Source organism: Abramis brama (genome assembly GCF_963993115.1).
Source record: "Abramis brama genome assembly, chromosome: 8".
Taxonomy (NCBI): domain Eukaryota; kingdom Metazoa; phylum Chordata; class Actinopteri; order Cypriniformes; family Leuciscidae; genus Abramis; species Abramis brama.
The window spans coordinates 43,325,810-43,344,354 of record NC_139970.1 but is presented as its reverse complement, the minus strand read 5'-3'; the positions used below and the strand labels follow the sequence as shown (position 1 = coordinate 43,344,354).

The 18,545-nt window shown below is 38.6% G+C and overlaps 2 protein-coding genes and 1 long non-coding RNA gene across 4 annotated transcripts in view; 2 read left to right on the top strand and 1 right to left on the bottom strand.

Moving 5' to 3' along the window:
- Positions 1-18,545, bottom strand: part of LOC311088383 (uncharacterized protein) — a 190,751-nt gene that overhangs the window by 152,922 nt on the left and 19,284 nt on the right. The window lies entirely within an intron of this gene.
- Positions 340-12,096, top strand: LOC311088379 (uncharacterized protein). Of its 2 annotated transcripts, none has more exons than XM_084122441.1 (6): positions 340-370; positions 9,513-9,827; positions 10,030-10,347; positions 10,447-10,773; positions 10,957-11,238; positions 11,323-12,096. In XM_084122441.1, the coding sequence occupies exons 1-6, from the start codon at positions 355-357 to the stop codon at positions 11,478-11,480; spliced, it is 1,416 nt and encodes a 471-aa protein (XP_083978567.1). In that variant the 5' UTR covers positions 340-354; the 3' UTR covers positions 11,481-12,096. The 2 variants fall into 2 exon arrangements, with proteins under 2 accessions (XP_083978567.1, XP_083978566.1); XM_084122440.1 differs by lacking the exon at positions 340-370 and adding an exon at positions 539-680.
- Positions 17,221-18,263, top strand: LOC311088917. Its single transcript, XR_014607582.1, has 3 exons — positions 17,221-17,334; positions 17,654-17,785; positions 18,190-18,263. It is a non-coding gene; the product is annotated as an uncharacterized lncRNA (long non-coding RNA).

Sequence of the window (18,545 nt, the reverse complement as noted above, 5' to 3'; positions counted from 1 at the left end):
CAAGAGTCTCTCCATGTTTTATAACATTTATTGTATATTTATTGTATATTTTACCAAATTTCAGCATCATCCAGATCATGCCTAAATGTCCTTCGTGAGTTCAATTTAAAGCTTTAGCACAGAGTGACTGTAGAAACACAATGTGTGTCCCACTCAAGACTGATTGTCCCGTCACAATTAACTCATTGGCAATGTGAGCGTATGATTTACATTCATTAAACAACCAGTCTGTGTCTGACTTCCCTTAATTCACTCTCTGTGCTGATGCTCCCATACAGTAACATTACACATGAGAACAATTCATCCACTCTGTTCTTGAATCAATAATGCTTGCATGTGAGATGACTTTGGTTGATGCTTTCTTGTCATGGTAAGCAAACTTTAAGACACTTTTCACACATTTATTTCTGTTAAAAATGAAACTTTTACAGTAAGTTGGCACAAACTTGAATGTGAATTATCACACAATGGTCGCATGAATCAGCACTTATAGATGTGCAGTTATTTTAGATGTTGGTGGAGTTTCACTTCCTTTTACTACAGAGCAGCTTCACATCAGCTCATCTGTCATTTTATTACTGAAGCAGTTTTGAAGAGTTTGTCTTTTCATATTTGTGGACTGAAAGCGCTGAAGATGTTTCACACTGTTTTCTTCTGTCTGTGTTTCTGGCGTCTGGATGGTGAGTTTTAAATATGACTTTGGTTGTTTCTCTTCTGGTACCATGTAATAAATTACAGGTTAAATTAGACAGAGAGGATTTAACAATAACTGTTATTCTCATATAGAAATAATTGAGCTGTGATTTTACTGTGAGATCAAGTTTGAATTCAGGTCTAAACTCAGTTATTAGCGTAGGCAGAAATAGCGGGGCTCAGGACCCGATCTCAGGGTTTTCCCCCGTAAACATATCAGTAAAAACCAATCTGTGTATTGGAAATAATATAATAATACAGTATATAGGTAGTAAAACAGTACAAATACGCAAATGAGGTAAAACAAAAAGTTCTGAAACATTGAGTCCTCACTCCCTTCCCTCACAGTGCTTTGATCAGCAGACAAACATAATGATTCATGAGTGACGGGTTTTTAACGTGTTTATCGTGCAATTTATATGCGAAAATTTGTTTTTGCGTGCATATGATACATACTTTTTTCCAGCCTGGTCTCATTGTTAATATGTAGGTATTAATATGTAATTTACAAAGATAGAAAACATACTTTTTTGTACGTTTGGATAGATGCTGAAACGTATATGGACGTATCTGCAACGTTTAAACGTACGTATTATGTTTTTACAGCTAAAAAACGTAAACTATTTACGAATATTTCATATCATAAAGATATCTGTATAATTTCCTTTTTACCATTTCATAGATTATAAATGTAAGATCCCTTAACCCAAGGGCGTAGGTTTGATTTTGAAATTGGTGGGGACGGGGACATCCCCTGAAGCTGAGCTGCATCTGTCATTAAAGGGACAGTTCACCCAAAAATTAAAATTCTGTCATCATTTACTCTCCCTCAAGTTGTTTTAAACCTGTATGAATTTCTTTCTTCTTCTGAACACAAAAGAAGATATTTTGAAGAATGTTGGTAACCAGACAGTTGATGGACCCCATTGACTTCCATAGTAGAAAAAAAACCTCAATACTGGTTACCGACATTCTTCAAAATATCTTCTTTTGTGTTCAGAAGAAGAAAGAAATTCATACAGGTTTAAAACAACCTGAGGAAGAGTAAACGATGACAGAATTTTCATTTAAAAGTGAACTTACAGAAATTAACTGTTGGCATATTTGTTTCACATCAATAATGTCCAGTTTGTCCTGTAGGACATGACACTAACGCAATACTGTTAAGTGTCACATGTGCCATGATTGTTCTGAGCCGTGTTTTCAGTGTCCTAAGTAGTCCAGTCATTTTCAGCCAAAATTGGGGTCAACCTTGAACAAATTGCAACAGAAGCAAACTCAACTGATTTTGTATCCTCAATATGTCCTGAGTAATGAAAAAAAAGTCCAGAAGAATCCCATTAGGGGAAAGTTTTGAAAAAGACACAAATATAGCCTATTCATACGCCTATTCATTATTTTTCTTACTTGAATAGGGTAAAAATTTTAACCTTTAGATATCACCATGAAAATGACTGAGTTGATTACTTATATCAAGACAAGCAATGTTGTGTTTTTATGTTTTATGGGGACTTTTTAGACATAATGATTTTATACTGTACAAACGGTATAGCCTATTATATCCCCCCTACACTAACTGCCTATCACAGAAAACTTTCTGCATTTTTACATTTTCAGCTGTTTTCCAAAAATAAATAAATAAATAAATCCCCCCAAGGATAAGTATTTCGGATATTGCCATCTTTGTGGTGACATTTTGTCCCTATAATGTAGTGTACACACACTTATACACAATCTCTCTCTCTCTCTCTCTCTCTCTCTCTCTAACGATTGTCAAACTAACGATTGTTCGCCACTTATCCCGCGATTGTAATACAGTAGTAAAAACTGATTTGTCCCGCATTTTTGTGCACAGAACTGTTGATTTCTCCCTAGCTTACCGCATCTAGGTTTCCTTCGGAGGAGCATTGCCGCTTCACACCAGAGCCTCTCACAAGTTAGATAGAAAAAACAAAGCCAATCAGTTTAGCGATATGTGTTAAGCAGAAGGGACTCAGATATTAACCGTTTGTGTACCATGAATTGCGCATTTTTCTCAGAACGCTCTTGTAAGAGATTTTAATCTAAATAAGATGTTTCCTGATTAAATAAAATAAGCCTAATACATAAAAACCACAAGACACAACCGGACAACAGTGGTTATAGATATATATAAATATATTTTAAGTTTTGATCGAAATTCTTGAATTATTTATCAAAATCTCCTGTTAATCTTGAGTACCTGTAGAGTAGTATTGCATCCTTCTTATCTCCAAAAAGTCTTTAGGTTTATTATATTTATAAAAGACAGATAGGCTGTACCGAGTTTTTCCCGGAAAAAAACGAGCGTCTGGAGGCCGGTGGTAAAGCTGTGCTAACCGAGCTAACAACACACAGAGACATTTTTTAAGCAGTTTTACTCACCGCCAGCGACCGCGAAGCTTTATCATTGTGACTGCTCGATCCTTAAGCATTAGACGATCTGCAAATCCGTCGATCTGGGCTTTGTTTAAAAAACAATCATCGTCGAAATGCAGGGAACAAACAGTCTTACCCCTCATTTACACTGCACACGTGTGCGGTGCATTACGTCTGCGACAAGGTTTTATTCCGTCCTCCACGCGGTGCCAACTCACACCAGGAACATTTCAGAAGCGGAGCGACTGGATGCACGAGACCACGTGATTTGCCTGTCCGACGTGGTTTTTCTTGATTTTTGGGTTTCTACCATACAGTCTATGGTTTCTACCAAGGATATTGGTGTGTAATACGTTTGGGAGTTTGCACAGGGTGTTTATTTTGAATTTGACAATGTTTTTTTTACTTTTATTTTGTATTCCCGGTGCGACTTGGACGCGCGTCCATCCAATATAGACTAGGCGCCTATATTTAGCGAAGCGGCGCGGAGAGCCGCTTCTGGGAAGCTTCTGAAACGCGCCGCGTCGCGGCCGGTGTAAACACAAGCATTGACTAGAATGGGCGCGATCAGCTCCGGTAGCCGTGTCGCAGCCGTAATGCGCTGCAGACGTGTGCGGTGTAAATGAGGGGTCACGGTGCGTGTCCACTGGCGCGGTGCGAGCGGAGCGGAGCGAGCGTTTTCAATTCATTCCTATGGAAGTCGAGCTTCACGCTTGCGCAGTGCATTTTGGGATTGACAGCGGACCGGAGAAAGCGTTGAGAGCGACCGAGAGCGTCAAAAGGTTGGGCAGTTCTCGACTTCGTGCAAATACCAAGCGAAAAACGCGGTCGGCAGCCAATTGACCCTTCGCAAAGACCCGCCCCCCGTAGTTACTGTCGCTATGCCCGACAAGCTACGCTGCTCTCACGCCACCCCATGTTCTCACGCAGTGAAAAATACATCGCGGAGCAGAGAGGAGACTGACAACACGCTGACAGACAGGACGGACCAGGTTACTTTTCGGTTACTTTTGATATTAAACATATTAAACTAGGGCTGGGCAAAAAAATCGATTTTTCGATTAATCGTTTTTTAAAATGTGGTCGATTCAAAATCGATTCTCAAACGCCAAGAATCGATTTTTTTCCATCTTTATTTATCTATTACCCACTGTTCATATAGGCTTGCAAACTCAATTTTATAGCTAATGCTGTGAGATTTTATGTTAGTTTTATCTAAATCATAAAATAACCTCAATTAGTGCTGCTCGTTTAATCATATCGCAATCGCGATGTCAAGCCTATACGCAATTAGGCTATATGACGCAAAATGCTGCGATTTTGTATGAAATAAACAAATCTGGGCTTTTACGCAATGCAGCATCTGTTAATTTTTTGTCATCCTTTGGCTAGTGTTACATGATCCCGCTCTTATTCATGCAAATGCTTTTAAACCATTCATACGCGACAAGACAAAATAGATCTCGCTGCCTGTGAATGTCCTGACTGTGACACAGAAAAACAGCGCAAAAGACAGCCCAGAATAGAGTTATCTTTCGCGCTTGAACGAACAATAAAACACACAATAATGCCAAAATGTCTTTTTGTTGAGTATTTTCATAACATAAGAGCAGTCTTATGATGAACGTGAAGAGTTATGACTCGTGAGAGAATGAGGCGCGTGTGAGATCCGCGTCTCTGTCAACAGCGGCTGGTCTTAAAGGGACAGTACACAGTAGCCACTAATTATCTCTGTCGTTAAAGTTAATCAAATAACAAAGGGAACAGAGAAAAACACTCACTGCTCTTGACTAAAGAACTTTTTTAACTTTGATTAGTCTATATATAATTTATAATTAATGCAGCACAGACTGTTTGATAACTTTATTCAATTTATGTATATGGCCTAGCTGTTAGACAGGAAGGGCACAGATAAAAATTATATGCAATGTTTTTATATGGGTTTATGTGAGGATTGTTAACCTGTTTGATCAAGACATGCGACTGTTCTGACTTGTCCAATTTTCAGCATCAATTTTTCATCTTGCATCAAAATCCTGTTTATTCATTGTATGCATTTGAAATATAGAGTTGGGTTCTGTTTTAATACCCAAGTGTACCTAAAATAAAAAGAGTTTAATATACAGGTTTGTGGCTCTTAATTTCTTTTTATTAATTAAACACTTGAAAACTTATGTTCACTTTTCTTTTCTTTTCTTTTTCTTTTTTTAATAAATATAGGATTTGTATTAAATATTCATTGAGTCGAATCGAAATCTAATTCAGAATCGAAATCGAAAAATCGAATCGAGAATCGAAATCGAAAATCGAATCGAGAATCGAAATCGAATCGATTTGAGAGCTTGCAAATCGAAATCGAATCGAATTGTAACATCTGAATCGATACCCAGCCCTATATTAAACAAAGTCTCACCTTTCAAATTTGGTCATTTTTTAAAAGAAATTGAAACGATACATACCGTTTTGTGGCTCTTAAATGTGTCTGACAGATCGCTGTAGAGCATCAGTTAAAGCTGCTCGTGAACCGATCATCTCTTCCTTCTAGTTAATTTATAGCATCAAATAAACATGAATGAACATAAGAAGGAATGTTGTTTTAACCACGGAAAGGCGTCAGTACATTCCGTTTTTCAAGTTCAGAATCTCCCATGTTAATCTGCTATCTCTCCTGACTGCTTTGTCGGACAAAATGGCGGATGGCGGATTATGATTGGTTAGATCGCCTGTCAATCAAGCTCCCTGCGAAGGGTCAATTGCTGTGAGGTTCGGAATGTGACGTCTGTTTTGAGAGTTTAAAAATATGCAAATTGTGCCGGAGTTTATGCTGGATTTAGTGCTTAAACCATTTTGTTTACAAATTAGACCCCTTGCAGTTGTTATAAATATGTTAAAGATTTTATTTTGGATGTGTTCATTGTGATTATATTGGCTGGGTTTATAAAAGTTTATAAAATTGAAAGGATATCTTTGCTTGGTGCATTTGGAAACAAAGCTTGTCTATTTCTAAATGTAATCGCGTGCAGCGCTGATGATTATACTGTCTGTGTGTTGAAAAAAACTTAGATTAAACACACTCGCAACAGACACACCCCAAAGCGGAGACGTTACAGCGTTGCCAGCGGCACTGAGCGGAGTTTTGCCGCTGTAGTGGACACGCACCGTTAGGGGCCGATCACACCTGACGCGTTTTTTGCAGTGAGAGGCGCCTATTTTCAATTGGTTTCCTATGGCAGCGAGCGTTCTGCGCGCTGTTTATGCGCCTGCTGCGCCTCGCGTTTTACCGCCCGCTGCACCTTGCGTTTTTGAAGTTGAAAAAAAAGCAACTCCGAGCGGAAAAACCGCCCGACGTCATCGCGTTTTTTTCCACTGTCCAATCGAATGAATTGAGAGGCGGGCCTTCCGTTTAAGTGATGAAAGCTACAGTTGCTTGAACGCCAGGAAAGTGCGATGATAGAGGATAAACTTGTGGTGCTCTCGCGGGTTACTAGGAGCTTAACGACTTCACGAACCGTAACTACCACAATGTTAACAGAAAGTAAATAAAGGTAATAAAAGTCTGATTTGACGTTTACTTGACTGACAGGACAGCTGTTTCATTGGTTGCCTAGCAACATAAAAAACGCAGCGCACTGCTCGTTCTGTGTAATGTAAAGTACTGTGCACCTCGCGTTTTCGAACCTGAAAAACGCGTCAGGTACCGGCCCCTTACTAAGCTCCGTTGATGATGCTCTGAAAAACCAAATTCCACTGGTCCCTTAGCGCCGGGTTCTTTGAGAATCTGTGCAGGGTTGTCTTGCCCTGGCAACCAAAAACACACTTCTTTGGTGACACTGACTTACAAGGCCGAGCAGAGCGCTTTGACAGGGCTAACTGGCGAAAAGATTTCGCTATCTTGCTCTGGTCTACGAGTGCGTGTGCGCACGCGGTCTTCCGGCAGAAGTGCCCTTAAGACCCATATAAGGAAATTCCGCCCCATCTTACGTGACACAGACCCATACTCGAAAAAAACTTTCCGAAACTTGTGACAAACCGGAAGGACAATTTTTGGCACAGAAATACTCCTTCAAACGTACAATTTAATTTTTGAAACTTTGTCCATGTTTAGCATGGGAATCCAACTCTTTAACAGTGTAAAAAACTCAGTATGCATGAAATAGCATTTCACCCCCCCTTTAAAAAAAAACTTATTTGAAACGGCGGCAAGTTGCGTCAAGTTTCGGCTCCTCCCCTTATCTGAGTCTGCTTAGATTTAGCGCATTTTTCAATCTGCAGGGGCGTCGTCGAGCAGAGCGAACATCAGAGAGTACAAGGTGTGTCGTGACTCGTGAGTGCATTTATTGATAGATCGCTATGATATTACATCTGCATCGGTGCAGTTCTTTGTCATAAATGCACACGGGACGGTTCGGTTTCTCATCCAATACCAATACGTTTCGCTGCGTTCAGCTTCAGCCCTTATCACAGTGTGATAGTTGTTTTTTATTCCTACAAAAATTAAGCAATTAACACCCATGAACACATACTTTAGAAAACGATCATGATTTATTTTAATTTACTTTTTAAACTTTAAAACATATTATTTTGTATTTCGGCATTACATTTTGCAGCCATGCACAGAAATGATTAAGTAAAAGCACAGAAGTACTTGTTTTTAAAAGTACTTAAGTATCAAAAGTAAAAAGTAAATGTTCAATGCATTGTTTTATTATTGTTGCATTGTTGTGAGTAATACTTACAGTACCTTATGCCTCTGAATCTATGCCTGACTGCCATCATATCAATATCACATTTATTTCTAGAACACAGTTTCAGTAGTGGGATTAAATATGAGATTGAATAAATGCACTCAATCACCCAAATGGCTGTTCCCTCAAATAGTGCCCTATTTAAAGTTTTTTGGCTTTTAGTATGAATATATTAACCTTACTGTTATCTATAAGCTAGTGTGCACCAAAACAATGACAAAATGTGCATTTAGAAGACCAAACCCAACGTTGAAAATGAAAGTCAGGTTGATGTCAGAATCCAACGCTGGATTGACATTAATCTCCAATGTTGGACAGACGTTGTATTATGGTTGAAAACGAAAATCGGATTGACGTCAGAAACCAATATCAGTCGGTTTCTTACGTTAGTCCTACTTTCATTTGTTTCCAAACAAAATGCAACTCCTGCAACCAAAATCATCCCCTGACTGACATTACTACTTTCTACTCAAGGAGCTTGACAGAAATGTAGTGGAGTAAAAAGTACGATATTTGTCTTTCAAATGTAGTGAAGTTAAAGTAAAAAGTTTCCAGAAATAATAATACTCAAGTCAAGTACAGATACACAAAAAGTGTACTTAAGTACAGTACTCAAGTAAATGTACTTTGTTACTGTCCACCTCTGGTCACAGCAGTGGTGTAATCCATAGTGGATGAATATTAATCATAGGAAAATATCAAAAGAATATGTTAACACTTTTAACACGTCATGGGTCAGTGTTTACTATGCTTGAAAATGACAAGAAGTTGAGGCGCACTGGAGCTCAAAGTGATAAAGGTCAGAGCGTGAATTATCAGGAATAAAGAGCTAGATGTTCATGCATTAACACTTATAGATGTGCAGTTATTTTAGATGTTGGTGGAGTTTCACTTTATTTCACTACAGAGCAGCTTCACATCAGATCATCTGTCATTTTATTACTGAAGCAGTTTTGAAGAGTTTGTCTTTTCATATTTGTGGACTGAAAGCGCTGAAGATGTTTCACACTGTTTTCTTCTGTTTGTGTTTCTTTTATATATGTTATTATGGCTTCAGTTCTGATTCCAATTCACGAGTTCACACTTACATACAATTTGAGGGGGTAAAGTTTAATAAGTATCTGGCTTAATATTGTATTCTGTCCGGGGGGAGGGCTCGGCCCGAACCCAGAGTACTCCAGAGTGCTCTCCACTTGTGTTAATTATCCTGAACTTTGTTAATAAAACATCATGGTTAAAATAGAGAGGATTAACATTCACTGTTACAGGACAGCACTAACATTTACTAACATCTACTAAAGATATATGGATATACCAGTTTGCACACGCTGTGCTTCTTTTCTGTGTCTTTATTCGATTTCATAAATGTTAGTTAATCCACAATAACGTTTAATAAATCTACTAAAGACAGAAAAGAACCACAGCATGAGTTTATACAGCAACAGTAAATTCAGCCTAGTACTTGTTACAACATTAAAGTAAAAGTGTGTTTTTATTTAGTTTTTGTTCCATATATAAATCTTTTTACTATATTTCATTTGTCATATTTTGTCTTTGTATTGATGCAGAATATTATTAACATCACATTTAAATGATTAAAAGTATTTCAGTGAAGCTTCATCAAACCAACATCAAGTGATTTTAAAGCTTTAATCTGTGAAAAACTCTGTTCTTCAGGTGTGTTTGGTGATGAAGATGAATTGAAGTTTATGAAGGAGGGAGATTCATTCATTCTAAACTCTGATCTTACTGAAATAAAGGATGATGATGTGATTCAGTGGAAGTATGAAGACACTTTAATAGCTGAAATCAATAAACGGATCGACAGAATCGCTGTATATGATGATGTTCTTGGTGGGAGATTCAGAGACAGACTGAAGCTGAACAATCAGACTGGATCTCTGACCATCACAAACATCACTGAAGTGATTGGACATTATTCTCTAAAGATCAACGGTGTGAGAAAGAGAAAGATCAATATTGGTTCCATGGGTGAGGTTAAACACATTTGTTTCACCTTTATTTAATGACAACATTTTTATTAATTCATACACCATTTTGTTTCTTTTTGTTTGTTTTATGATATTATTTCAAACTGACATTTTAAAGCATAGTAAAACATTATTAAGTGATTTCACAGTATTAATCTGACAAACCCTGGTTGTGTGTGTTCTGTGTGTGTTTTTGGTATCAGGATCAGGGACGTCAGTGTTAGTGAAGGAGGGAGAATCAGTCACTCTAAACTCTGATCGCACTGAAATAGAGGATGATGATGTGATTCAGTGGAGGTTTGGAGAAGATCAGTCGTCTTACACTTCAATAGCTGAGATCAATAAACGGGCCGACAGAATCGCTGTATATGATGATGTTCTTGATGGGAGATTCAGAGACAGACTGAAGCTGAACTATCAAACTGGATCTCTGACCATCACAGACATCACAACTGAACATGCTGGAGTTTATAAACGAGACCTGTATGGTTGGATCAGTTATGTCTTTCTCGCAGTCTTTGGTAGGTTAAATATTTGTTTTACCATTTTATGTTTTAATCAAACGAAACAATTTTAATCCAAACTCCATTCTGCTTCATTTCCGTTTTTTGTTGATACAGTTGAAATATCAGTGAATGAGGGAGAATCACTCACTGTAAACTCTGATCTCACTGAAATAAAGGATTATGATTGGATTCGGTGGATGTTTGGAGATGAAAATATTTTAATAGCTGAAATTGATGTAACGGCCGACAGAATCACTGTATATGATGATTATCTTGGGAGATTCAGAGACAGACTGAAGCTGAACAATCAAACTGGATCTCTGACCATCACAAACATCACAACTGAACATGCTGGAGTTTATCAACTACAGATCAAACGTATGAGAGAGTTTGAGCTTTCAAAAAGTTTCTCATTAAAAGCTTTCAGAGTTTCTGTCTCTGGTGAGTCGAGATCATTTCTCATGTCCTTCAAATATTCTTGTTTTTATGAACTATTTTCATATTTATTAATTGTTGAATCATTTTATAGTTTGAGATAATAGATCATATAAACACTGACTGAACCGAAAGAAGATTGTTGATTAGATTTGTTCTAATTTATGTTTTCTCTCTCATGTTTTCCAGTTTGTCTGCCTGTCATCAGCAGAGACTGTTCTTCATCTTCATCTTCTTCATCATCATGTTCATTGGTGTGTTCAGCTGTGAATGTGGGTCATGTGACTCTCTCCTGGTACAAAGGAAACAGTTTATTGTCCAGCATCAGTGTGTTTTATCGCCCCATGAGTCTCTCTCTCCCTCTGGAAGTGGAATATCAGGATAAAAACTCCTACATCTGTGTGCTGAGCAATCCCATCAGCAACCAGACTCAACATCTCAACATCACTCAACTCTGTCACACATGTTCAGGTACGGCTGATATTAGTTGATGTCAGCGCTGATATTAGCGTTTATGAACTGATCTGATCTCAGTTTGATGCTTTTATTCCTCAGACTCTGTCCACTGTCACTGTTGTGGTCCTACTGAAGCTGTGATCCGATTGGTCCTCTCTGCTCTGGTGGGCGTGGCTACTGTCATTATTCTGGTTTATGACATCAGATCCAGAAGAGCTGAACGAGATCAAGCACATATTCACACATCAGAAACCTAATGGTGTCATTTCTCACAAACTGATTTTTTATATATAGCTTAGCTTGTGAGATTTACTTATTTGTGGCATCTAAAGCAGAACGCTGAAATTCAAAGGTTCTTCAAGTGTGTTTTTTGTTCTTCTAATGTTTTTGTCATAATAAATGATGATTGTTTAGCTTGCACTCTCTCTCAGCAATATATTTAAAAAAAAAAACAATTCAAAAGGCTTTACATTTTTATATTTAAACTTTACACCGTAAACGTGAATAAGCTGGCAAAACTTAAATCAGTTGCCTCACTTTTTAAGTTAAGAAATTTTAAGTTTAAGTAAACAGAACAGTCAGATTTTTATTTTGTACTCATACATTTTAATTTATCTCAACTTCAAATATTTGAGAAAGCTAATTAAAACATTTAACTTAAAATTGTCATATAATCTCGACTTAAATAATTTTACTAGTGGAAACTTAGCTAGCTATAACTCACTGCATGGCATAACACTTGATGAACGACTACACCAATCATTTACTACATCTGTTCTACATCTGTTCTCAAACCAAGCCGCAGATTTCACTTTACTTCTGCTGTCCGCATGTATTTGCTTGTCTTTATCAATAAAGTTTTCTCACTCTGAAGTTCAAGAGTCTCTCCATGTTTTCTTACATTTATTATGTTGGGCGCCCCCTGCAGGAATACTGACTTTATGTAAGTAATCTGGTTCTCTAGCTGTGCTGCACTGTGATTGTTACACTCAACTGTGTTCACGATCAAGTTTACATCAAAGTTATTAAATGGCACCCAGAGCTACTAACCTTTTTTTTAACGAAAGAAAGCAGTGCTTGCTCTCCATTTTTAATATCAGTCATGTTGCTCACTTTCTTCATTCCAGGTGGCTCATGTTGTTATGAATGTTTTGCCACCCCAGACAGCAACACAGTGTCGGCCCAGATCCGGCCCACATCCGGTACATGCGGATCCAACGCTTCCCAGATCTGAGCCGACACTATGTTGCTGTCTGGGATTGGAATGACCAGGTTAAGATAACAGAAAAGCCCACGTTGCTCTTGTGCACTGACTTGTTCGTTAAGCTAAATAGCCAATCAGAGTGATTTATCATCTCTATTCAACATGCTCAATTGGTGCAAAATCCCCCCAAAAAACAAGGAGGTCTGAAACGGTGCCGATGGATCAGAACACACTGTAAAAACTGAAAAAAAGTCATAAATTCATTAATCTAATCAAATACCTTTAAAATGACTGGATCTAAGTCTTTGTCTACATTAATCCGGATACATTTGAAAACTGGGTTTTTGTTTAAAAACGCTCTCTGTCCACACTAGTGTTTCAGGCGTTTCAGTGTGGCCGAGAAACTTTTGGAAAACGGCTGAAATGCCAAATTCTGATACAGACGGAAAAATAAATAATAAAGTTATCGCTCAATTCTTCTGACAGGATCATTTTATTTAGCTAAAGATCTCAGCATTCACTGATCGTCCAGTAATGAGTAATGATGCTCATTAAATATGCCCTTGTATCCGAGCTGCACCAATCACATCGGGTTATCTGATATAGGCGGGCCAGAGGCGAGATGGCGACAGCGCTGTGACGTCGAAGTCATTAGTAAACGTTGTAAGATGGCTCTGGATGAACACCAGATGTTTGAAACGGCTTTGGCCGCTACAATGAACGAGTTAGACTTGGCTTTTCATCTAAAAGAGGAACAGAAGACGCCGCTCGAATCGTTCTTTTGCAAGAAGTGCGTTTTTGCTGTTTTGCCGACCGGATACGCAAGAGTCTAATCTACCAGTTAGCTCCGCTGGTAGCTAAGCGTATGGGGCTTGTTGTGATTGGTCGTAGTGTTATCCAATTGCGTGCAGTGAGATTTCAAATGCATGCTTGGTGCCGCCCCTCGAGCTGGCCGAGTTTCATTAGTCAATGCCAGACCATTAATCTTTCAGATTTAGGTCTGGATTTCCAGGCTACCGCAGGACAGCAAATGCGAGTGAATATTCAGTCATGTTTGCAGGACTGTGATATGAAGAGTTTGCAAAGTAACATATTTTAGCAACTGTGTGAAAGTGAATCGCACATAACAGGCACAATACCGTTATAAACATGAACATCTATTGGTACAATATGCGTCACATGACTAAACTTGCATCATCGTTTTTAAATACCTCCCAACATTACAACGCGGAAACGCTTTCAAATTTATCCACTTAGGAGAGCACTTTTTATCAATAAAAACGGCGTCTCAGTGTGACAGAAGACCAACACAGAGAGAAAAAGATATTAGTGTGGACAAGGCCTGAGAAAGAGGAATTAAAAACCAACCGGACGGTTCTTCTTTAAAAGAAACCTAGAAAACTAACTTTTAAAAGGATCTCCGCCTAGTTTGCTAAATTGGTCTAGATATGATGTCAATACCCCTCCTAAGTAAGGCGCTTGGTTAAAAATACCTGAAACGCTTTCATAATTAAGAAAAATAAAAAAGCGCGATCACTACTTTTTTTTCAGCTTTTCTGTACTATGGGCCGTCGATTGTTGATGACGCACGACGGTCCTGAGCGCCAAACTAAAAAGACACGTCAGAGGCGAGCGTTCGCGGGCAGTTCGAATCGACACACTCTTCTACTGTTCATCTACCAAATAAATCAATAATTTGACACAAAATACTGATTTGAAAAGGAATTTATTGATTTAAAAACGATTGTATTGCTTCCGCTAAAGAAAATAGTCCGTTCCGTCTCTGGTTAGAATCCTGCTGCGTCCATAGCAACGCTCTGTTAAACTTCGCAGCGGTCTGTTATCAAGAAATAACACACCCCATTCTACACTGGATTTCAGCCAAGCCATGTAATATGTTATAATGTTATATAATTCTAAACAAATATGTTCATGTCATGTTAGACCTGCGCCTGTTAGTAACTGCATCGCGGCTGGGTAAACCAGCGCTCCATCTGTCATGGAGGCTGACGAGGGCAGCCCACAGTACATCTGGATTATTGAGACAAACTGCCTCAAAATTAGGATGGGCAATGATGCATGGTAAATCTGTAAACAAGTATCCTGTTCTTAGACTATAATATGCATTTACTGTGGTAGATTATTTAAACTTCAAACTTTCTGGTCCGGCTTTCTCAAGCCAACTTAAAGTTTGTCTCGACAAACTTTTTAATCTAGTATGCATTTACTGTGGTAGATTATTTCAAAATTCTTCAGGCCAATATAGTTATGCTTAATCAATATAGCTACCCTAGCTACCTTACCCTGGACTGCTGCTGATATGAAGTGGAGTTCCTTACAGCAAACACTCTCCCTTTCAGTAAGCATTGGTAAACAATTGCCACAGCCACACCAATGCGTGTGCCCTACTCTCTCCATCTCACCTACGGCTACGACATTATTATCATCCTGTGAACCTTCCTCCGTATTTGCGACACGTTCAGGCTCGAACTGAAAAGGGTTAACGGCAGACATTTCGCTCGCTAATTGAGGTAATAGTTTAATTTGTTAAGGTTAGTGTTTACGCGCCTTGTGTTTGTAGCAGCGCTGGGACCAGTCTACGTCACGGCCCAGAATGCAACGGGTAAAAACAACAATGGCGACTTACAGGTAAAAACTTTATTTTAAAATATCTCGCTACAACGAAAACATCGGGTGTGTTATTATATCACGTTTGTGTCGCAAATGGTATCGCTAACCCAATAAGGCTAAGTTGTCAAACTAGGCGGAGATCCTTTTAAGAAAACGACCATCTTCATAAATTTTAATGAGAAGAACACTTGACAATACTTATTACCTCTAAACATAATTTACTCACACATCATTCTTAAACTCCTGAAGAAACTCCAAGCCAATCACAATGAACATAGACGGGTTTCTGAAACACAACATCAAAAAGTATCTGGATATCAGCACTGAAATCCAGATTTATTTGCAGGTCTGGACGGCGTTGCAGATCTTGTGTGGATCTGGATGCGTTAGTGTTGACTACAAATAGTAGGTTTTACATATTGTCTGTTTGCAGCCTTTATCTGATCCTTCACTGGAAACCGAAAGTAACTCACTCCCGCCAAACGGTTCCTCTTTGAATTCTTGCACCGGGAACAATCAGGGGCCAATCCATCACCCGAAAACCGTACCACCCCCGGGAGCCGCCATTGGCTAACAAGCCATCACCTGCTGTTAGCATTCCATTGACTCCCATTCATTTTGGCATCACTTTGACAGCGAATAACTTTACATCTGAGGCGTTTAAAGACTCTATTTATCCATTGTTTATTTCTAAAGAAACACGACAATGCATAAAAGGCTCCATTACCTTGTATCTTACGTTATGGCCCCATAGAAGCAGTTTTTGTAAAAATAGGCTAACGATTGCGTCATAACCACGCGACTCTCTGGAAATTACCATATGGACAGGAGGAGAAGCTCGCGGGTAATCGGGGGGATGTGGAGGCATAAAGTCCGATAAAGTCAAGGGAGAAGCCCATAGAGAGTCATAAAGCTGCTCCTAGCTCATGGACAGCTCCTACTCACACTCTCCGTCTCTGCGAGATTCAGAAGGGAATGATTCAGATATTTCTCAGCACAGCTACTAGAAGACAGACGGGTTGCTCACGTCACATCTACGTCGTCAAGCTCAGTTTGAGTCTGCGCAGTACGCTCAGCCATCAGGAAGTGAGTGCTTCTAATGTGCTTCACTTCTCTCCGTTGAATCCATTGGGGTCGCTGTGTCCAGTTTATATACTGTCTATGGGAACAATACTAGTCGACACCATTATGACAAAGTTTTTTGAGAAGTATTTCCTACTAAAGCAAGGCGGTATTTGACTGTTAAAGTCCCACTGAAGTGCCTTGAAACACACAGCGTTATTCAGTGTGTTGATGTAATTTCCACTGAAACAGGAAGAGAGGGCGGGGCATATGAAGAAGCTCCTCCCCTTTTTAAAAAATAGCTAATAGTGTTTAGTTTATATCACAGCTTCAGTTTATTAACCAGACTTCATTCGCCCGATGGAAAACATAATTACACTGTCTGAATTGTTCCCTATCATTTATGATGTTATGGGTCAGTTCATTTCTGTGGAAAATTATGTCATTGATCTAGAGGAAGTTGAGGCGCACTGGAGCTCAAAGTGACAAAGTTCAGAGCGTGAAATAATGAGCTAATAAAGAGGTAGATGCTCACATGCATTAACACTTAAGGATGTGGTTATTTTAGATGTTGGTGGAGTTTCACTTTATTTTACAGAGCAGCTTCACATCAGATCATCTGTCATTTTATCACTGAAGCAGTTTTGAAGAGTTTGTCTTTTCATATTTGTGGACTGAAAGCGCTGAAGATGTTTCACACTGTTTTCTTCTGTCTGTGTTTCTGGCGTCTGGATGGTGAGTTTTAAATATGTTTTTATGGCTTCAGTTGTTTCTCTTCTGGTACCATGTAATAAATGACTGGTTAAATTAGTCAGAGAGGATTAACATTACAATCCACTACACTCTCAGAAAAAAAGGTACACGGTGGTACAAATAATGTTCCTCAAAGAACAGTTTTGTACCTTTTCAATAATAGTACCTTTAATGGTACAGGAAAGACCACTGATGATACTGTTTGGTACCTGTTAAGGTACAATTGAAATGAAGGTACATAATTGTTCTCACATCAAGGGTACAGTAATGGACCAAATTACTGTTTCATTCATGATTGGTTGCTGTGTTGAGTATTTTGCATAGCAACAAGACACTGATTGGTCGAAATCGCTTCAGCCACGGAAATTTCCGAACTGACAGCGGGAAGCAGCAGGCTAACATTACACACTGCAGCGCGGTCGAGATTATTTTATCAAACTTGAAGAAGACGAAATTTAAAGGTGAGTTCTGATAATTTATGTATATATTTAGTTCACAAGTCTAAAATATAAATGTTTCAGCCACTTAACGTTATTTTAGCGAGTTGCTTTGCTCCAAATGCTTTTTAGCCATTTGACTTGTAAGTTATAACGTTACACTTTTTAATTTTTTTAATGCAATTATTGACTATTATTAAGTCATCACGTGTACAATATATGCCGTTTGTTCTCCATTATACACCATAACGTTAACTGTTAAATGTTAACTTTGCTATTAGGCGACATGAAACTGATTGCCCAAGGTTGCTGCAGCCGTTACTGCATTTTCAACTTCAAATAGACCGGAGAGCGGGAACTTCGCGAAGCAGATTACGAGCACGGAGCACCACCACAAGCCATGGCTTCGCCCTCGTCAGAAGTACTTTAGTGGCTGGACTCGAATTATAAGACGAAGAGAAGAGGAAATTCAAAGGTGGGTTTTATGTTTATGTTTAACCAAATAAAATGTATAAAACGTTACAGCTACTCTACATGATAATAGCGAGTGTAACGTTAAATAGCTTAATTGTACGAATCCAGTCAGTGATAGCCGTCTGCATATGTTTTAAAGCAATTGAGTTTCTGTGTCGTAAGTTCACATTTAAAACATTGTTGTAAATGAATGCTCAACCAGAGGTGCCATGCTGGTGTAGCCTACTTTACATTAGTCCACAATACTGTATGCGGTTTTGGAACAACGTGATTGAGCGCCAACGAACAGTGCGCAGATAAAATAGTTGATCACTCGTTCTGTTTTTGAATGCGATTACCTGATTCTGTCCTAAGTCATATAAAGTTACATGTCATATACTCAGCTAATGTGTCTTTGATTTTTAGATCATGATGGGGTAAACTGCATGGTAAACTGTCAGTGCCGGTCATCTGAAAGTCTTCCTGCGTCCTCAGCTGTGAGGCAAGTATCAGTACAATGTGTTATTTGAGTTTCTTAATCTTATGATATTCTTTTTTCTGATGAGGTTGAATTTATATTTCTAAGACAAAATGTTTGCCATAATGACAGAGTGATGTCAATCTTGATAAAGCACAGTAACTGCACTTCAAATGAACTCTGAAAGATTTCTGTCACTTAACTGAAAGTATATTCACCTAAAACTCTGACACTCACAAAGTATGGTAACGTTAGCATACCGGTACCAAATGTCAATATGAAATGTAATGTGCAAAATGGCAAT